The sequence below is a fragment of the Ptychodera flava genome, chromosome 10, assembly GCF_041260155.1.
Source record: "Ptychodera flava strain L36383 chromosome 10, AS_Pfla_20210202, whole genome shotgun sequence".
NCBI classification, from domain to species: Eukaryota; Metazoa; Hemichordata; class Enteropneusta; family Ptychoderidae; genus Ptychodera; species Ptychodera flava.
In genome coordinates, this window is record NC_091937.1 from 38,655,281 (window position 1) to 38,677,435 (window position 22,155).

The 22,155-nt window shown below is 39.2% G+C and overlaps 2 protein-coding genes across 4 annotated transcripts; both read left to right on the forward strand.

Annotated features, from left to right (window-relative positions):
* The first annotated feature begins 4,590 nt into the window (after window positions 1-4,590).
* Window positions 4,591-9,202, forward strand: LOC139142717 (uncharacterized). Of its 3 annotated transcripts, none has more exons than XM_070712797.1 (3): window positions 4,591-4,792; window positions 6,753-7,245; window positions 7,821-9,202. In XM_070712797.1, the coding sequence occupies exons 2-3, from the start codon at window positions 6,913-6,915 to the stop codon at window positions 8,499-8,501; spliced, it is 1,014 nt and encodes a 337-aa protein (XP_070568898.1). In that variant the 5' UTR covers window positions 4,591-4,792; window positions 6,753-6,912; the 3' UTR covers window positions 8,502-9,202. The 3 variants fall into 3 exon arrangements, with proteins under 3 accessions (XP_070568898.1, XP_070568899.1, XP_070568900.1); XM_070712798.1 differs by lacking the exon at window positions 4,591-4,792 and adding an exon at window positions 5,745-6,107; XM_070712799.1 differs by lacking the exon at window positions 4,591-4,792 and adding an exon at window positions 5,745-6,103.
* A 1,681-nt stretch (window positions 9,203-10,883) lies between these two features.
* Window positions 10,884-19,103, forward strand: LOC139142718 (uncharacterized). The gene is made up of 3 exons (XM_070712800.1): window positions 10,884-10,950; window positions 13,348-14,194; window positions 16,683-19,103. Exons 2-3 carry the CDS (start codon window positions 13,886-13,888, stop codon window positions 17,622-17,624), a joined length of 1,251 nt encoding a protein of 416 aa, XP_070568901.1. The 5' UTR covers window positions 10,884-10,950; window positions 13,348-13,885; the 3' UTR covers window positions 17,625-19,103.
* The last annotated feature ends 3,052 nt before the right edge of the window (window positions 19,104-22,155 follow it).

Sequence of the window (22,155 nt, forward strand, 5' to 3'; positions counted from 1 at the left end):
GTTCACCCCATTTCTCAGTAAACAGGTCCACACTCAGCATTAAAAACAATGGGTTTAGGCCAAACCATTGAGATGTGGGGTTAATCAATAATTGCACTCCTGTTGTTTCATTATATTTTGAATACATCATATTTTTAAACAATATTAATGTATTCTTCAAATATCCTTTGAATGTTATTTGCATGGCTGGGTATGTAGCATCATGAAATTATTACAGAAATTTACAGGTTCACAAAATAGAGAAAAATCTCCCAAATCCTCTGGCACACCTGCCGTCCCAACTCCATTTTTCTGAAAAATAATCAAAGGAGCAGAATTTTTTTTCACGCATAAGGTTAATGTACCATTGAGCAGGTATCTCCAGATTCCAAGTGTATACTTGGGGTTTGGTAGCACAGTGAGATCAACTAAGTTTTTTGATAGCATGAGCTTTCGAAGACTACAGTCTCCTTCATCAGATGCTGAGATGGAATGAGCAGGCGAAGCAAAAGTCCCTAATATATTGTGACTTTTGCTTCGCCTGCTCATTCCATCTCAGCATCTGATGAAGGAGACTGTAGTCTTCGAAAGCTCATGCTATCAAAAACTTAGTTGATCTCACTGTGCTACCAAACCCAAGTATACATAGGTTTGAAGATCAACACGGCTACACCTACCAGATTCCAAGTGTAAGTGACTGTACATTAGAAAGTATCTTTATTCATAAATGATCATAGCTAGTTACACAGAAGACTAACTACGCTAGCTACTCTTACCTGCATATTATGAGTACGGCTGTTTTTTGATCAGGGAGCATTTTTATCATACAAGAACATCACAACATGTGTCGTTGTCCTTCTATGTCAAATCTTTTCACCTGATGTCGAAATAGAGATGTGATAAACTGTATTACCAAACCACTTTTAGTCCTGATCAAGATTATAGTCATTCTTATAAATATTGTATGTTCTACCTATTATTATTACATGTATTTTGTTTAAAATAAGATATATGAAGTGACAAAAACTGTAAAAAAATACCAAAGTTTCAGCTATTGGCACTTTGTCATTTATTACATATGCCTCGATGTGAGTACAAAGCAGTGCATTGATTTGAATAGGAATATCCGAGGAGTTAGCGAGCTGGTGAATGATGTACTGACTGGTTTCCATGATTTCCATGGTCCCGTGAAGCCCTTTGACGTTTTCGACGTCAAAGTAGACGCTTAACACCAGATGCAAAATATCCATGCACCCACTGCTATTTGGCTTTCGTTAAAATCTGTTTGATGCTGGTCGATAGTGGCAAAATTGTTTGAGAATGCCCTGCATGTAACTACATGTCGTATAGCATTAACTGTAAAGAGGCATCTGATAAAAATATTATTGCCTGAATACATGGGTTTATGCGCCCTAGCAGCAGGAGACAATTTGCCCTTCTGGTGGTTGGCAAATTGTCACCTGCTCTCTGGCACATAAACCCATGTATTCAGGCAATGATATATAATCTTCAAGGCACCCTGCTATCCTAAAAGGCCAAGGCATAGTTAAATGAAACCAATTGGGCACAATAATAGAACTGGTGAAGCAATGGAAGACTCGTAAAGACTGACAATTCATTAATAACAACTTATGTTTGTATCAAATGCTACGCTGTCGGATTCAATGGTAACTTGTTGATGACATTGCAGGCCGCATAGTCATCATTTGACTGAAAGTGAACTAGAACTATTTTCTACTTGACACCTTTGGGATTTAAAAAAATGATCGATTACATGTTTTACATAGGAAATATTGTTTTTACGACATTATGCATAAAAATTTGATAAACCACATAACAATGATTCAAATATATCAATTTTTTCAAGTGAACTCATTATCAGCCCATAGGGTATGTCTTTCAACTTATGAGCTGCTAACGAGTTACTTGGTCAGGGTGATAAGCCCCCCTCCCCCCCCCCATTGGTGATCAGTAAAGCAAATTAATGAAGGGGATTAGGGAGGGCAATTAATAGATATGGACTGTTTTCTTTGAAATACTATACAGAGATAGTGAGGGTCAAGTAATAGGCTCACAAGTGACACAGGTAAAGCTTGCATAACGAAATAAAGTTTACAATAGATGACATTTAGTGATCATAACTCCCAGACTAAGAGTGCCTACAATACTCTGTGGTAAAATTTAGAAAATTGACATTATTCGCTGACAAGTTTTGGGTGTGTGCATGCATAAAATCATCAAAACGGGGGAAAATATTGGTAGTAGAAAAAAGTGTAGGGGGGAATCGGAATCACCTGACCAAAAAGTAGGACGGGAGTTAGACTCTCACTGCCCCTCCGTTGGCTAGGCAGTTATGCGCCCTCAGCGGTCTTTCTAACAAGCAATGCTCACCGAGCCAGCCGACTGCTGAGGGCGCTGTAAGGACTAAGGTGAACCCGACGAGGCGGGGGGCTGTGAGAGAGTGCAGACGGGAATCCCCTTTCTAGCTCACACGTTCACACACGTAAGCTAATGTCGCAGCCATGTCCATCTGTCTATCTGTCTGTCTGTCTAACTGTTTGCGCGATATCTCAACCACAACTTATCAGATCACAATCAAATCTGGTACACAGATTCAGTTTGCAAATGGCAAGAAAGAACTAATTAGTTTTTGGTGTTTTTTTTTTTGGGGGGGGGGGTGCGGCTTGCACATTTTATGCTTATTTGCATAATTAATGATTATAGAAAAGAACGGATATGCATTGACAACGGCAGCACACAATTTGATTTGAATTGCCACAAATGTTGATCATACTTGGATATGTCAGTGGAGAAAGATACTAAGGGATGACATATGAGATAATTGCTAATTAATGAATTTTCCTAATTAGGGATACATGTCCGAATTGACTTGATCAAAATTTATGAAATTTGCTATATACTATGAAGACACTATGATATAACAATAAAAGTTGTGCAGCATTTTGAGATAAGCTAATTACTAATTTGCATATTAACAACATTTCCTAATTAGGGATACATATCTGACTAACCTTGATCAAAGTTGACGAAACATTCCATGTACCTTGAAGATACTGTGATGAAATGTTTTTGAAACTCACTTAGTATTTTTAGACTAGCTAGTTACTAATTTGCATCTTTAACTTTCCAAATTAGGGACATAAGACTGGAAGGACACTTACAGAAACTTACTATGTATATTGATGAGACAATTATATCATATTAGTGAAAGATATCTTGCATTTTCATGTCTGCTAATTTGTAAGTTTCATATCTAATGACCCTTCACAGTTAGGCATATAAAGCTTTAAGGATTTGACCAAAGACAAATTTACTTGGTATATGAGGTGGTGATACAATAACAGTGGTCAAAGAAATTTAGTATTTTTATTTCAGCTTATCAACTAATTGTATACTTAATGACCTTGGAATTAATCTATGATGAATATTGTTCATGATGTTGATTATAGCAATTTCAATGGAATCGCAAACATATGGCAAAAGTTTCAATTTACAGACAACTGCAATGTATACTGAAACACGAGGGCATTTTCAGTTCAAAACTGGTTTAATCTGTTTATGTTGTAATTAATCAAAGCACAATATGTACAAGAATCAGAAAAATTACAATATTTTAGTTTTGATCAGACATACCCCCAACAACGTAATATAACAGCAATTTTGTCCCTGTAATTTTATATTATCTTGATGACTCTGCAGTCTGTAGCTGTCTCTGCTTCGTGAAGCAATATTTAAAACAGTTCTCGGCGTTGTACAGAGCATTGCAATAGCTTTTTCATCAAAGGATAAAGTGATTTACGACAGAGCTATTGCAAATAACACCAAGACGACAACGAGCGTATATCAAACTTGCCCTGGACTTATTGATGGAACGTTAGGCGGGTTGTTTCAACACTCGGCGCTTGATGTCCTCCAAACCGGGGGAGGGGGAGGGAGGGGGCATTAAAGAGATGTGATCATCCAACAAACCCAGGGACACTTCTAACATACCAGTACTGCACATTTTTGTTACGTGCAATACTCATTGCCACTATCATATTTTGCTGTTTTTAAGGTTAAGTAGTAAGGCTTAAGCTTATTATTTGCATCCTATTTTCTCGTAATTGCAATTTTTTTCCCATTTTACGATTTTCGCACAAATAAAGCTCTTTCCTTTACCTGGAAACTCGTCCATCACGGAAACATTAAAGTTTGCGCTCTCTACTAATTTGGTGTAATATGACATCGTTTTAAACCAAGCAAATAATACTATCACGTCATTTTATTCCAAAATTATTTTTGATTTCAGCTACTAACGGTCAATATCTTGAAGCAATTTAAGAGGAGTCAACTCTATGCCGTAATGGTATCCATGGTAACGGCATTGATTTTGTCGCATTTGTTACAAATGGGTGCATTGTGTTTTTTATGGTGCTATTGCTGGCGTGATTATCACTAGATATATCGCACACTAAAAATCACCTGTCTGCCTCTTTTCAAAGTAGTGAACATTAAAATAGGGCTGCATTGTTTTCAAACTGTCGCCGGTGTTGCTATCAATGCTGGGTAATAAATGAAAAACAATTGTCATCCAATCGACCCGTGGTGCAAGTCGGAATGCATGTGACGCACAGGACAACAGAAGTCTTAGATATATCTTGCGGACGTCGTTGTGAGGTGTACACTCTCAGGATAGCGGCTGTTGGACTCCCGTATCAGTCGAAGTTATTCGAATATAGATTATAATTGGAGTATTAACATTCGGTAGCTGTTGCAGTTGTATAACCCAAGGGCAGTATGTAAACAGACGAAGGTGAGAGAATAGGGTATATGTACCGTGTTTTGTTGACTGAGCCTTAGGCACAACGAGTGGATGGTCGCCACCGAAACCAATCCCGAAAATTTCTCCCATGTCACTTTGCGAAAGTTCTGTTGAAAACAAAACGCAAAACGATGAATCACTCTACAGTGACACCGTGCACATTATTGTTACACAGAACTAAAACTCGTCTGATGGAAGAATCTGAAGGCAAACATCACCCTTTTCAAGATGTTTACACACATGTGCGTGGGCTGAATAGTCAGGGCCATTCGTTACGGTGACTGTGCTTGCAACAATTAAAATACGTCTCAGTTTCGTATTTGTTGGTTCAGAGCCGTTTTGCGCCCATCCCTCCCAACATTATTCCGTGATAAATTATGGTGTGCCCATCCATGTCGAGGAGTTTACTGCAAAATGGAGAACTATCGCAAAATTCTGATGACTTTTTAAAATACGAAGTACGTCCAGAAGTGGATGAAAACACCATCGTTAGGGCATCCAAAATATCAATTTGCGATCTCACTTCGGCACTTCTTAAAAACTTTTCTCAAGATCAGTTTGTACCAGAACTTTAATACCATATGTTGATCAAAATATCAAGCTAGTTGAAAATGACGTAACTACAGGTGTTCATACCACTACATACGAGCCCTAAATTTTCCAAGTGAATGTCCAACAATTTCTTCCAGATGTTTTTCATTACTTACAAGTATTTGATCGAGAAATTGACGTCCGCATTTTGATATTTCCAAAGCAAATATTCACTCTGTCTACCATGATCATGAGATAAAAAGCCCACCATTCCAGGCAACACAACGATTGTTTTTGTTGTTTGACTGAGTGACGATGACGTCACTGACCGCTGATTTTTATCATGCCAAATAGTCTCTAAAAGTACACAACATGTGTGTGAAATGTAAATTGTGTCGTCACAACATCTCGTGATCAAGATTCCCCGAGGATTACGTCAGTCCAAGGTGGCCGATTAAGTTGGTTCCCCGACTTTCACGTTTTATTCAATGATGACATTCAGCGATGTCCGTCCTGTCCCTGTCATCCTGTCATACTAGTCTCATCGACCACACGATAGTTGCAAAAACGATTCACCACCCACAATTCTCCATATCAGCAGTGAAAGTTGACTGACTGTCACACAGTCGACTCTCGGACATCGGTAGATCATCATCTCTTTCAGAAATTCTACTCGGACTGTTCTTCAAAACATCTGCGCCGTTTTGCTTGAAAACCAGACTGACGTACTTGAAAATCAAGTGTACTGTAAATAGTCCATCTTTTCACGGCGTAGGTATGCATTTTACGTTACAAGGACTTCTGGTCTGTACAAAAGGTTTTCGCAAGCGGTTTATTGATGGACGGGTATTTTTATTTCCTGGTAGAAACGTGCAATGCTATACTTTTCAGTGGGAAACTAAGAAAGCCAAAAGCCAAGCGTGCGACCTCCAGAGGTTAAGAATTTTGTTTCTGCGGGCATTCGCAAGTTTTGGAAAGTTCTTGATTTTGAGTTGGGTTTGCCAAATTTGAAAGCGAAATTATGTCGATCTTTTTATTCAATATTGTACTGGGAGGGGTAGGAAAGCGGCTAAAGGGGAAAGGAACTGTGGAGTGGAGCGAAAAAGTTATTCGGATACTTTGCAAATCATACTGGTATACAGTTACCAGCACTTTTCGTGAATGTCGTTCAATATGCCAAACTATGGAATATTTACTCGTATTGCATTTCTGGTCACAAGCTCTTAAATTGGCAGGTTGACAGCCCCTTGGTCTACTTTTACTCGTATTTGGCCGGACTCGCATGTCGTGCCGCATTACGTTATTTTGCAATCGTTTAAAAACACTGTACATCTTGGCTGTTAAAGTGAGTTGATTTTTATTCAGATAAAGGGAAGATTTGCCGCGATGGGGTGTTTTATTCACTTTTTATATATTGCAGGTTGAGTCTGCAAACCAAGAGGACAAGTCTCACAAACGTCAATCGGCTACCTTGTGACCTGTAGAACGGAATGGAAGTATTCGAAACAATGGCAAATGTGTAGCTAGTGTTTTTGGTGGAGCAGTTAAACTCAGTACCAGGAGAATTCTCAAATCCAACCATGCCCCAGTCCAGAGGCAAGACAGACGTGTTGACAAACGTGCGCCGCACCGACGCCCTTGACGACAAGAAAGACAGAACGTCGATGTTTTACGATGCCAGCGGAGTCAAGTTGGAAAACAGAAGACAAGACACCCGTCTCAGAGAAGCGGTGGAGAACTTACACATCAAGGAGATGAAGACGGTGAACGACATGGGCGTCGAGAAGAGATCAATGAAGAAGGAAGTGGAAGGTTACAAAATGCAGAAAGAGGTAGCGAAGAGAGCTACGGCAGAAGCAGCTCTGTCGTCAAGACCGAAAAGCAGCTATGCTACACAACACGCCAACAAAAATGTAAGTATTAACCCTTTCACCACCATGGTATTGGCCTAAACCAATAGCTATCAATGAATTAGGGTACAGGTTAAACTTTTTCACCATCAGACTTTGGCAGGTCCCCATTGGTTTCACAATGGATAGACCCATATACAGAGAAATGGGATGTATAGTTTTATAGGCGTTCATAACATCAAATAGCAGAGGAAACATTTTGAGAAGAATAGAGATCGACGATCGTTTTCCTTCGCCCGGTTGTCAGTTAATCCGCAACCACCTGTTATCCTAAATTACATGTAAAAACGCAACTTATACTATCGAATCAGTTGTCTTTTTGTGCAGTGTGACTGACTAGATAGATAGTGGATACATGCATGAAAGAATTCAAACGCACTTACGAACATACATACATACATACATACATACATACATACATACATACATACATACATACATACATACATACATACATACATACATACATCAAGGCTTGCACACATACAACATTACTTCTCAGTTAAACCTAATATTTTCACGTCGCAGAATAAACAAGTTTGAGGAACATCTTTTGTTTAACACTTTTATTTTAACAGACTCTTTCTGTTGGTGCACGTCTGTTATCGACGTCATCCTTCAAGACGAGTATCTCCTCAGACAGCAGTGAAGATGACCAGTGGAAACGATACAATAGCGGCGTGGGTAACAAGGGCACGACCAGACGTAAGATTAGGGTCCGCCCTAAGAGGACGCCGTTCTTCTCAAGGGGCGAACCACGACGTGCGCGACCAAAGTCGACCTCGGACGTGAACTACAAAGACTTGCCGACCCCTGAGGAACTGCAGGCAATAGTAGAGGGCAGGGCCGGCCTGCGTCGCGCTAAACTGAATGTCTCGGACTCGAGTGATTCCGAGTCAGCCGAGCGTGAACTGGTGAGCCACAAGTCGATGTACTTGAAGGGCAGATCCAGACGCCAGCTGAAAGAGTTGACCCACATCGACGTGATCTCCGCATCCGAGGAACAGAACAAACGATACCAGGTGTGGGCCAAGCTGATGCGAAAGAAAGCCGAGCAGAAAGCTGAGGAAGACAAGCGTCTTCAAGAGAAAGTGGATACCTTCGTCAGGAAACTGATAGAAGACAAGGAAAGGCAGATAAGAGAAGAAGAGTTGAGAGAGAAAGAGCGTCTTAGAAGACTTTTGTATCCGCCTTTTTACTTCTTGAACAGTTCAAGACCAAAACAATACGGACCGAAGACATTCGATTTCAGATATTAATTTTTGGAAAACTACACGCGTGTTGGTAGGTGTATACATCACCGCAAGTTTCTTCATGTTCAGATCGTTGCTTCAGTTATGATTTAAGTGCATTTAGTCTCAGTGAAAATGCCAAATACATGACTAACTGCAATGTGCTCGTCGACAATGGAGTTTGGAGCCACTTAAGTTAATTTCAACGAGCGCAACAGCGAGACAAAGTCTAGAAATGAGACAAAATCTAGGAACGACACAAAAATGAAAAAGGTGTAAACGACGAATGTTGTAACGTTTTGTTTTGCTAGACTTTTCTCTTCAGGTTACGAAAAAGATTTTCACTTTAAGTGTTTCACAGAGGGGGAGTGCTTGACGTCACCGGCATGGGAACTTGAACATAATAAACTGCACACTTCAACTATTTAAAGTTAGGTAAATAGAAACATTCTGATGATCTGTTTAATAGCCTTACCACAAAAAAGATAAGTAAACTGAAAAATAGCTCAAATTCTAAATCTTTGATGTCAAGTATTGATCTTGCAAGAGTTTTCTATTCGCCGCGTTTTAAGCAAGCACACCATAAACATTTATAAAATTAATTTTGAACATCGAGTGTTTACTGATTGTATGGTAATCTGTGTGACAGATTTTAAATTCAGCTTTTTTATCTTTTCATAAATTATCGTAACGATAAAAATAAAAGAAGGAAAATTCAGCTTAAGGTACTAACGGTACAAGTTCTCGATTCCTTCGGAGTTTTGTTATTTCGTGATCAGTTGCACTCAATCCTTAAAAGGAAACAGTCGTCGGAACTGCGCCTGTGCGAGTTTCTTGTTTACAAACAATGTATTTCGTGCACGATATCTAGATGCACCTCATCATCATAGCTGCAACATTTAAATTATACGATGTAGATTATGACAGACATGTTTTAACTTTCATCAATCACCATCGTACCTTGGATACAGAGTTGCCATTGGTCGTATGAATCACATACGACCTTTGAGCGCAGTTCCGACGACTGTATCCCTTTAAACTGTCCTTCCCTTCCACCACGATTCATTCAAACTTAATATTACTGTCAATTGGGAGGGGCTACAAGGTCATTTGGTAACCAAAGGGCCGTGTCAAAGGTCAGTTTCATTGAATATCGACTACATTATACATTGAACACCTGCTTTCACACAAAATACCCATTACTGAGATGGACCACGATCAAACCATATACAGACATGAATGAGAGAGAGAGAGAGAGAGAGAGAGAGAGAGAGAGAGAGAGAGAGAGAGAGAGAGAGAGAGAGAGATGTACGTGTTACATTTTCTTGACGTTATAAAGATCTTTGGAATCTTGGCAGGAGTTGATCTAATGGACATTTCCTAATATTCAAAAACAAGTCGAAGACCGTGCTTTTTGAGTAACATACACAATAGCTGTAAACAGAATTAAGTACAAAAACAATTTTGACGTGTGCGAAATGAAAGTGTATCACGTGTAAATTTTGTGAACGTACTGAAGGTGTAAATAAAGGGTTGATAGCTGTCATGATCATAGACACTGTAATCTGTTAACAAGTGTGACCTTAACGGGCTTGCTATTCCTAGTGCGGAGACACATTTGCAGCTGAACTACAGGTATAGGCTAGGGATCTACTGGACTCTCTCACAGCCCCTTCGTTCGCTACGCAGGTATGCGCCCTCAACGGTCTTTCTAACAAGCGACGCTGAGCTGCCACCGAGCCAGCGCGCTGAAGCTCGGCTCAACTGCTGAGGGCGCTAGTATGGACTAAGGCGTTGCCAGCGAGGGGCTGTGAGAGTCTAGGGATCTACAAGAGTGTACAGTCTTGATTACTCACAGAGTATTCTAAAATATTCTTTCCGTTCTTTTATTGGTAATTGCCGCACTTGGCCGGCTAGGATATATTTGATAAACCTAGATTACAATTCTTAACGTAAAATTGGTACTTTTGGGCAAGGTTCAAATTAAGACTAGGTTCAAATACAAACGTCTGACCTATGACCCACCTTTTGGTAGGTCTGAACCTAGACCTCACACTAACCACAGAAAAAGATGATGTGGGGTCTCACTAAACACTCTATTCATGTGAGTGTCAATCGCCACAGGAAAAGACGATGGCGGTGTTGCTATATATTTTAATCTCAAAGGAATATGATGGTGCCGCCAACGTGGACTGCACGTGATTCTTCTATCAAAGAAAACGCGTTTTTTGATTAACTTATCATAATCTCCAATTCTTAGAATCAAATTATCTAGAGTTAATACATGTAAAACTAGTTTCAACATGTTAAGGCTTTCAGCGCGCGTAAATTCATGTGACAGGGTATGATTGTTTATATGATTAGGATCGATCGGCTTTCTCGCCAACAATCAGCTGAGCCGTACATCCATATTACAGTTGGGCAATGCGTCTAGTCTGAACACGCGGGGAACCACGTGGATTCGACCAAGACACAAGTAAGTAATTAGTCTTCGCAATATTTTGAATATTTTATAGTGTTCTGTCAAATAGGGAATCACTTTGTAATCTCTTTGTAAATATTATTGACTTATCGACAAAACGTGGATGGCATTCCATAATTTTCAATGACAACCTCGATATTGGCAGACAAACTTTTTTAAAACTTGCAATGAAACTTTCAGCCGTCCATTCTTCTTTTCTCTTAACGAATCAGCCGTCCATTCTTCTTTTCTCTTACCAAATCAAGAAGAAAAATTAGGGGTCACCTTACAAAATTTGGTACCAGAGATACAAATCTATAAAAATTACGATATTTTATTTTCAATGGCTGCTATCTCTATGTTAAATCTTTGAGGAAAATGAGATTTTCTATTTTCACAAAAATGAAATTCTTTACCTCATAAGCTTCAAAATAAGCCCCCACGTGGAGGAAAATGCAGTGCGAATGTCTGTCCCGAGGCACATTCTACCTAAAATTGTCAACTGGATACAACCCTCTAATTCGTCAGGGGTGACATATTGGCTTTTGATACTGAAATTGCATGTAGGAAGCACCTGAAAATAGGTAAAATTTGTGTTTTCTATGTATGGATTGTGCATCTTATATCTCGGCATTTACAGTTGTTAATGGGTCGGATATTAATTATGTCACTCATTGCGTGTCGACTGAGAGAATTAAGGGCTGTAGATTCTGACTTCATGTGCGCTATATAGACAAAGTAATACTATACCATGGATATTTCGAAATGTTCAAGTTCAAACAATTTTTTCATCAGGCTTCTTTATCATACAAATCACCATCGTGCACCTTGGCAACATAATTGCACTGTCAATCACATACGAGGCGAAATGCGTGTTTGAAGGCTCTCAGCACTTGAACTCCAGGTAGGAAGGATCCAATTTAAAGTACAACGCAGAAATTCCTGAGACAGTTCAAACTGCCCCTCCAAGTTTCCGAAAACTAAAACTTTTCTCACCGATTCCCATAGACAGGCAGGGTTGTTTTGTGCGTTGGTGTAAATATCATAATTTAATATTTACCTTCTTCAGGCCATAGAGGTAGAAGCTACCTACATGTTCAAGCTAAAGAATAGAAACGAGGCCGGTACACTAACGGAATACAGAAACATCTGGGGTGCTGTTTTTCCGAACTCCTGGTCAGGGTACTCAACTAATCATGTAGAATTCACCACATTTGATCTTTTAAGTATCATGATATTAGAGAGAGTTGATCGCAAGGTACTTATCAACAAGTCACGCGTAGGATATTGACATCTTTAATCAAGTTGCATCGACGTGACGTCACCCGTCACGGTCACGGTGTCCGACGCACAACAGCAAATATATACACAAAACTCAGGTTAATATGTCTTCACATGACGTCACAAAAATGTGTACACAATATGATCGATATTCACAAGAATGTGATCTGGTTCCACCTGAAGGACGTTCCACTCGACTTGTGACGTCACTTGGAAGGCCTTGATTCAAACAACAGTGAATAAAATAATGTACACGTCACTGAAATGTGTATTCCTGTGCACGTTAGCTGGTAACAACGTCAACTTTCGGAAGTGCAGAAAAATGTAAATCACAGAATATCTAAAAAGTAGAGGAAGGGGCCGAATTATATGGACTACTTAATGGTCAATCGATAAGTGTACACTGTGTGTCTAGAGGCACTTGTCCGCCGGCGAGGAAAACACAATCGAGTCTGAGTGGGGCATTGAATGCCGTGATTGCTTTGACTGCAAACATATTTACAGCGACACTCTGATAACAATGGATTTCTCATTGCTACCACCTGACACACCCTACCCCCATCTTTTCATCTTGGCGGGCCAGCGGCCAACTCATAAATCTGCACGTTTGGGGAAAACCTTCAAAGAAATAAACAAACTTGTGTCTTAAAAATCACTCAAATATATACATTGGTTTTGTTAGCTATCGACCCTATCAGCGTAAATTTGCCTTTATTGGGTGTTCATGTCCTGTTGAAATGGATAAGGGATAGCTTAGTGTTGTAGTTTATTAAGTTGCTTATCTGGGATTATCTTGAAGATATTAAAACCGACATCTTTATCGGCGGATTGGCAGACTGATAGAGTTAGCGTGAAATGTAATAATGGCAGATTGCCAATCGGGGTAGTGACCTGCACGGATTTTAATGGATAGTGGCAGGTGTTATAATTACTAGGTTGGTATACACGTGTTGACCGACGACTAATTACATAAAATTAAAAATGCATGCTGTGAAGTTTAGATTTTCTATCATTTTTATGCTGACCATGCTTACGTTTTTGTAACTGTGTGCCAACGAACGCATATATCTTCAGCTCATTACACAATTTGATATCAAAGCAGATATACTAATATTGATATTTTGATTTTAGGGGAGTTACATGCACACTAATTGGACACCCCTTGCTTAGATATGGACAGTGACCCTAAAGTGTGACGACGGAACGACTTTTGCCCGATTCATATACTGACAGGTGTATGGGGCATTGTAATCAGACACAATACAAGTGGAGTACACGCTTGGCTGATCTCTACGTGGTTACAAACAAATCCGCAGGTAGTTCTTCTATAAGCTTATATGATTAGACACTGGGGTACGCGTTCTCATCCTTGACAACCAATGAGTTGATTTTCTAAATTCTGTCCCCTGAAAGCGTTGACTTTATCAGTTCAAGGGTGGATGGACCGAGGAGCGCCGCTTTGTCATGGTCGTTGACGGGACAGGTGGACAGGCGAGACAGTGAGAAACTTATTAGAATTTTCTATTGGTCGTTTTCTCGTTGTAAGCGACTTCACTTAAATGACACAGTGAGTTTTCAGCTAGCGCGGCAGTTGGTCTTCACCAAGATAATCGTGCCTCGAAGGAGACAATCTTGAAGTTCATGGTAAGGCTGTTGTTCGGACTTCAAGATGAATTCAGTCCTTAAAGAAGCGAATTCCAGGAGGGGTGAGAGGACAAAGAAAGTTCGCTTCGACGAGACGAACTCAAAACTGGCCAATCTGAAAGAGGATGAGGTGCTAAGCAAGCAACTGAAGAGGTTGGACGCACAACAACGCAAGGTGATCGGAAAGTTAGAAGAGTGCCAGCAGATAACACACGCTGCACTGAATTTTATAAGTCACACTAAAGAGATTGCCAAGTCGGGTTCGCGTGTTGAACTGGTCTTAAGAATGAGAAAAGAAGAAATGCGACGAATGCCTTGGGACACAAAAACAAAGGTATTGATTTTTTGAGTACTTCTACTACTCGTATGACCCGCTCCCTCCTCTCTCATATATTCAACTTTAGACAAACATTACACCCTTCTTTATCAATATGAAGTACGATCAAATAAGTACAGTTGCATTGAGGTTGGCTCAAAATGTTATCGCTAATTTTGGCCCTGATTACGCGCCATACTATCATTGAAAAAGTTTGGAATAATTCTCTTTCCTTCTGCCTTTTTTTTCAAAACAAGGATAGAGTTTTAATGATGGATGTAATAATTCCGCGTTTCTTATATATCATATTTTCCTTTGCTGTATGTAGCCCATAATCTAAAAAAATAAAAAAATAAATGTTGGATTACGGTACAATTGAAACATGGCGTTTTATACAAGACTCGCTTCTCATTTAGGCAACCTTCTTTGCTATCGGGTTTACATTGAAATCCATGTCGGCTTAAGATCTTCATAATCAGTTAGTCAACGCCGCAACAGCCTGCAAACTTCTGTCAAGAAAGAACAAGCCTGGCAGTCCTTCGTACTTTTAACTTTTAATAAATCATGCCGCAGAAGAAAAACATGAGCGAACGACAAATAGTTCACTGTAAATTAAGTTTGTGTTGTAAATTTTAAGTGTTTCGCTTATGTTTGTCGTCACACTATGCTGTTGATGTCAAGCTTGAGATAAAAGTGTTTTTGTTTTCGTCAGTAAACAGCTCGTAAACAGTACAACATGCCGGAAGGGATATTTCAGAACATGTACTGCCGTTTCTCTCATAATGAAAACTATAAAACAGATCTAATCAAGGTCGGCAGTGGTTCACACGTGCCCAGTACAAGCGTGTAGAAAAGATCAAGGTTTACTTTTCGTCTTTAATGAAGCATTTCTACCGGCAAGGTTTTATGCGTGTCTGGTCTTGTCTTCTCTGGGATTTTGACTAAGCCTCCGGTAATCAAACAAGAAGACACGGAGGTGATTGCAAATGGATACCGGATATATAGTTGCCTACTGAAGTGAAATTCGCCGCTCTTCACACGTTATCGCTCCCTCTACTCAGAATCTGCAACTGGCTCTTTAAATGTTATTTTCATCGTTTACTGTTTTGATATGAAATTATATCACGATGATTTACATCTAAACCCCCATTAGTTGTAACTTTTGATGTGTTTTCAAGCATCTTCCTCATTCGTGTCCAAACACCCAATCTTAAACTTCTATAATCCCATCTCTTAGGTGTCAACACGATTGGAACTAATTTTGGACAATTGGATTTTTACATTATTCACATTTCTCAAAAGCGTTAGGTGCCCTAGAGCTGAATGTTGTAATATTACACATTACTCATAAAAACGAGTGGATAACGAAGATTAAACCGACATAACTTCACTATCCAATTATCCCAAACTAGTTCCAATCGTGGTGTGTGAAAGTATCACATTTGCGTTAAATATGCCTTCGGGAAATTGGGTCAGTCGGTTTTACCTTTATTTTTTTGGGGTGTGACTCATCAAAAACAGCAAAAATTGGCGAAATAATTACCGATAAAAGTTTAGGGTCGGAAGGTTTTAAATAGTGTGTAGGCGGGTTTAACGGAAACACGTATTTTTTATTTAGCCTTATTGGTCACATGTACAACAGATTTTAGTTCAGACTAAAATTAATTTATTAATAACTTACATGGCAATATGGTGGTATATTGCGAACAATACTTTAAACTAGTAAGTCAAGTCTACATTCGCCTTGTATTTCAACAGATTTCAAGGAAAGACAAAACAAATTTTATTTTTTCATATATTTAAAACATGACAGATAGTAAAAACCTCGTCAAAATCGCCGCTATTGTCTCTTTGAAGACTGTCTAAAATTAGTTTGATCAGTTGAAATAATTAGAAATCACACAAATCCAGGGTAAAAGCGCCGCTTTAGTTTGCTCAGATATTTGTACGATTATTGTTGTTTACGATGTATCGGTATGTCTTCGAGATCAAGCTGACAAGACTCAGCATAAGTGACGCCAGTCGTCAGGTCAAATTCTCAATTGACGTTGAAGGCTGCCTTGCATTGGTAGAATGGAAAGTGACGGCCTGTCTTGTCTCTGTTTGTGAAACTCCCCTAGCTACGCCACGCCGTATCTAACTAACAACTGATGATGTGACGGGCTTTGAGAATCACAGTATATTGATTACCATTATCTGGTGTGAGAAATCACAATGTCCGTCCATATCGCCTTGGCCTTTCATCAAAATGACATCGTGGCAGGTGTACAAGAGGTGTTGGATGAAAGAGGTGACTGTTCTTGTTCGTTGATAGCTTCTCTTAGACGCACAATTCTAACAATGCTGTTTTCATTTCTAAAGGGAAGTTTCCATCGATTGATCTCCAACAAATCGCCCACATCGTTGAAAGGTGTGCATACGTGCTGGGAATTGGGAACGTTTTGTAATTCTAATACCATAGCATCACCAAGTATAATAGGCAAACATTTATCAAATTGCATTTCAGGCAACCAGCAGAACGCCATTTCTTGACATGAAACCAAAAAACGGATGGAGTAGGCCAAATTCTGCGGTCAGCCACAGCTCAAGACAGTCAAGAGTTTCTTCAGCGTCAAGGGCGACGGCCAGATCAGCAAATATACAATGCGTGGACACTAGAGGGTTGCTTCTCGGCGTTCCTTTAAGCTCCCTTCCGATTGGCTTCGTCGCAGATCTGAGAAAAGCAAGTAGTAGCCATGGCTTTGGAGGTGGGTCAACGATCAGCAGTATGGCTAAACTGAGAAAGCGGCCGGCGAGCTCTCCTGGAAATCTCAGACTCAGACAGTTGAACTCTCTATTCACAAGTCAGAGCACGGAGGCCCCCGTCGACACCAGCACGCACTTGCCAGTTTCGTCGCACGAAAACTACGAATCATCGATGGGAATTCCGAAAGTTGAAGAAGAGGAACAGGTAGCCGACAAATCATTCTCCGACGCCAGACGCTGGAACGGACGCAGTCACTCAAGTTTGGGATTCGTGAGGGACCAGGAGAGGACCCGTGACGAGAACTTTCCGAGTTCCACAGGTGCTCGTCCTGGCCAATCAAAACTTCGCAGACGACCGAGCACTGCAAGTAGTTTAAACGAGTCTCGTTCGCGGCGAGAACTCAAGATGTTAACTCATATCGATGAAATTTGGCAATCGGAAAAGGGGGACCAGATAGAGGACAAGAGGAGGGGGGTTCTAGAACGAAATCTCCAGGAAGAGCAAAAGTTGAAGGACCGGGTGTTTGATTTTTTCAATAAGTTAGACACCGACAAAGCAGAAGTGTTCCCTCCCTCGGAGAGTTGGAGAATGTTGATGAGACCGAAACGACCACGGACTCCAAATGTATTTTACAGTACAACCCCTCAAACAGCTCAAGCGACTTCGGGGAGAGCTACACCAGCCAGTACAATCATGGCATAGACAAGATGTCACATGATTTATAGACTTAAGTGCCGATCAAAACCTTGAAATAGAATTGAACCCCAAAACGTCCGCCGTTCTTTATAGATCTTTGTCATCTTACAGATCAAGCAGCAGGGTCCGTGTACTACATATATCTCGGGTTCTTAAATATCATCCAGGGCCTATATCTGTTCGTAAACCAAAAAAAATCGCAGAAACAGAGAAATACAGATAAAAATGATGGCAGATAAAATCGAACGTAGAAAAGTTAATATCGTAAAAATACAATGCAAGCCCAGATAATACATTATCAAAACAAAAGCAAAAGGTTCAAGACAAAAACTTCTTGAACTGCAAATGGCTCAACCTGACTTTACGAGTTTCATCATTCATAAAAATGTGATGAAGCATTTGTTTTTATGCCCCCACCTTGTTAGCTGCATGCGCTTTGCTGATTGGACCGATTCGGCACCACCTGTTGGCTTCAATAGTTTTGAATCATGTAAAATGAAGCTAAACTGCATAGGATGGGTGAAAGTCAATCTCCGGACAAGATGTTTTTTAGATCACACCGTGGGGATTTCAGGTATGCACACAGCTATAATTGTCTGCATGGCTCAATTATCAAATCCGTTACTTAAGACTGTACTGTTAAGTTAGTGTTTTTAACAAAAGTATTTGTGACCAGACACTTTGAAAGGTATACACGCTGAAGAGAACCATCGTCTTCCTATGATAGTAAATAGTGTCATTGTGATAAAGAGCCTGACGGTAGTGACATCAAAAGGGGGGAAACACATGACAACTATTTTCCAAGTCTGTCCCAAAAGACGGTATTTTAACTTTAAGGGCTGCGATGGTGATTTAAATAATGGTCATATTGCTTACAGCCATAAATCTCTCAGAGAAAAGTGAAACGTACTTGAGGTCAGTAACCGTACTACGCCTGAGGAAGATACTAAAAACCCTACTTTACACTTACTGAAATCACAGTAATTCAAAGAACGTGAAATTCTATGCGAAAACAGTAAACCAATATGTACCAGTAAATTTAATAGGACAAATCCGTGCATGTAAGTTTACAGTCAAAACTGTTGAATTTCGGATTTCCTGAGATGTTTCTGACGTTAGAAGAACAATCATTTTATTGTCGTCATATTGTCTCCAGAACGCTTTAGTTTCAAAATGCATATTTTACAAACTTGTCATATGTTCAAGGTTATCCGCCCTCAAAGTGATCACAGGAAAAGATTCTAACGTCAAGCAGATAACACGATAAGTATTTAAATTATGTCGTGTAGATGTAATAAATTTGCTATTGTAAAATACGTTGTTAAATTCTGTTTTAAACTGATTCTGACGAGTGGCCGCAAAATGTACTTGGTCACCGATAGATTTTATATGCAACTTAATAATTTTGTGTGAAGTTTCGCATTGATAAATTACAATAAACCGACAGATGTCTAGCTTAGAGATTCCGTTGGTTTACTGCAAAAATTATTTCGAATTTGTTTTGATATTCTTATGAGCGAATGTCTGTCTGTGTGTCTGTATGTCTGTCTGTATATCTGTCTGTGTCTGTATGTCTCTCTGCCTGTGTGTAAGTGTGTACGCATGTATGTATGTATGTATGTATGTATGTATGTATGTATGTATGTATGTATGTATGTATGTATGTATGTATGTATGTATGTATGTATGTATGTATGTATGTATGTTTTCCCACTTCATTAATGGCTTGATAAGTAAATTTCATTATATATGCCTAGGAGATTAAGTGAATGTACTGTTTTGGTGAATGAATTCTTAAACTAACAGGAAAAATAAAATAATCTATATGTATGTATGTATGTACGTACGTATGTATGTATGTATATATGTATGTATGTATGTATGTATGTTTAGCAGCAATAATTAAAAATATAAAAAGCGCTACAAATATTTCCCATAGAAAAAACTTGGCAATTTTGCACGTGGATCTGCTGTGCATAGAAACGGCCCCATATAAGGGGTCTAGATAACATGGAAATTGTGCACTTTTTGTCTAAAGCATGAAACTTGGTACAATTATACATTAGTCGTTAGTGACCATTTTTCGATATTGATCCAAGTCAGCAGCGCCCTCTAGAGACCAAGAAAGGGCAAGTTATTTTCCCACTTCATTAATGGCTTGATAAGGTTAATTTCATTATATATGCCTAGGAGATTAAGTGAATGTACTGTTTTGGTGAATGAATTCTTAAACTAACAGGAAAAATAAAATAATCTATATTTAAGATGTCTATTTCGGTGAAATCAAACGAGAGAAAATCAGTACGTAGGTTTTTTTATAAACCATAATAGTTTTGCTTGGTGACATCATTGAGACATTCAAGTGACAGAAGAGTGGCAACTCTGGTGTGTTTGAACAAATCAATCTTTCCTGCGAACCTGAAACCAGTGACACCATCGACTCCAACATTACAGTTTAAAAAGAGTTTTCGGGAAATTTAACATCGAGGGAAAAACAGCCGTACTGGTTATGTAATTCATCAAATCACTGGTTTGCTAAAAATGACAATAAAACTTAATAACAGCTGTCAAGTATGTGAAGTGAAGGATTTACAGTGAACTTAATAACGCGCTACAACAAAACACTAGTCTTGTAAGCAAATCCCAGCTGTAACTCTCTTTTTCAATCCTTTTCAGCAAATGCACAGCTGTTATTCTGCTGCAATTTTCATTCAAAATGCAATAACGTCTTGACACTTTTTAAAAAAAAATCCAACGTAAGCACTAAAAGTACTGATATTTACATCCATGGGGTGACTGTTCTTCGTGAGTTTAAACATAAGGTGACTGCTACCACACACTGTTTTGTGATCTAGTCTGCATATTATAACATACACATACAAAGATAATGGCAAAATATTATACCCATTTAGATTGTAGCTTAGTAAGGCTGTGCGAGAGATAAAATATGCAATATGGCTTCAGAAAGCAACAGTCCTCACAAGGAATGATCTTGAAGTCAACAAAAGACTGTCATGATGCCGAGCCGTACATTCAACTTGCGTGATAAGTGAAGTCCTTATGAATTTTCTTGCTTTGCAATGATAACTGTACAAAATCCCAGCCGGCGAAAATATTGTTTGAGCTGTATAATTTCGCCAGCTGCCGGCTTCTAATAAAAACAAGTCATTTTCAATGACACAGTCCCCACCAGGTTATTGAATTTGGAAACCATTGACGAATATATTGCTCATATTTGATTGTATCACAAAACAAGGCATCTCTGAGAAATTTGCGTGAACGGACGCACGGATGGACACACAAACATAACTAAATTGACTAAATCTCAAAGTTCCCCCCCCCGGACTTTGTCCGTGCGGACAAGAAAGTACTGATGAATCATAAACTTGTAGGAAAGAATATTTACGGACACCTGTTTGGGGAATAATACTAAATGCCACTGACGAAACGTTTTTGATCTTGTTTTGTTGATTTACAAATAAAATTTCACAAATCAATATGAAACTTTGTGCATATTCACATCATGTGATACATTACATTACATTACATGAAAGTTGAGTAAACATCAATTATGATCATATATAATGAAAATACAGCAATCAATAGCGGTAATTTTGCGTGTTACTGAAAGCTGATATAACACGCGCGTTTCTGGCGTTTCTAGATGGCGCTTCTAATTTTGATCCATATCAAAATATGTTCAGAATAAGTTATACTAGTGATGTGCCAAATTTCATGCTTTTAACCCCGAGTGAACAATTCTGACAAAAATCTTGAGTTAGCCGCCTAACTACCACTGGTGGCGAAACTCCCCTTACCTCAGGGAAATTTTACCAGTGTCTTGCTTCCTTGTCATAACGACTCTGAGTGTAGTTTTTCTTTTTTTAAATCTGCATCCATCTTGAACGGACGATAAATAGCAGGAAAAAACTACTATCGGAGTTGTCCAACTGTCATTTTTCAGCCTAAATTACGACTATCGAGCATTTGATTCGCGTCGATGGGATCGTTGTAACCATCAATAATTGCTAAATATTTACCAGATAATGGAAAGCGCACTTTTGCCTCATTATTTTAAATTCAATCGCCACCTCACGATCTCTGTAGCATTGGAACTCTGGCCGTGAGTAAAAACACATGTATTAGTATCCTCAAGTGGATAACAAATTTTCATAGAGACTGTCTCGACGCTACAGTCATATCAATTATCTGGGCGTGCATTTTGTAAAAAATATTCTACTGTGGAGTAACCTTCCCTAAAGCCTGCTTGGCATTCCGGGATAGTTTTATTTTCTTTCGCCCATTCTTTTAGCCGTTCATTTAAGATACTGGTAAAAATCTTGCTAAATACACTAAGAAGTGTGATGGCCCTGTATTTTTCTGGTTTACATGGATCACCTTTCTTGAATAGTGGTACATTGATTGTACCAACTGATCATCTCCTTGGGATTATTCCATGATCGAAAATACTATTGTACAGCCCATTTAGGAAAGGTAACAACACATTCCACTATAAACATATCTGGCCCTGCTGACT

Bases quoted from the DNA above. Each gene is read 5' to 3' on its own strand.
- LOC139142717 (XM_070712797.1), top strand. From the start codon at position 6,913: ATGCCCCAGTCCAGAGGCAAGACAGACGTGTTGACAAACGTGCGCCGC. The intron at 7,246-7,820 runs GTAAGTATTAAC...TTATTTTAACAG, and splicing joins CACAACACGCCAACAAAAAT to ACTCTTTCTGTTGGTGCACG.
- LOC139142718 (XM_070712800.1), top strand. From the start codon at position 13,886: ATGAATTCAGTCCTTAAAGAAGCGAATTCCAGGAGGGGTGAGAGGACA. The intron at 14,195-16,682 runs GTATTGATTTTT...ATTGCATTTCAG, and splicing joins CTTGGGACACAAAAACAAAG to GCAACCAGCAGAACGCCATT.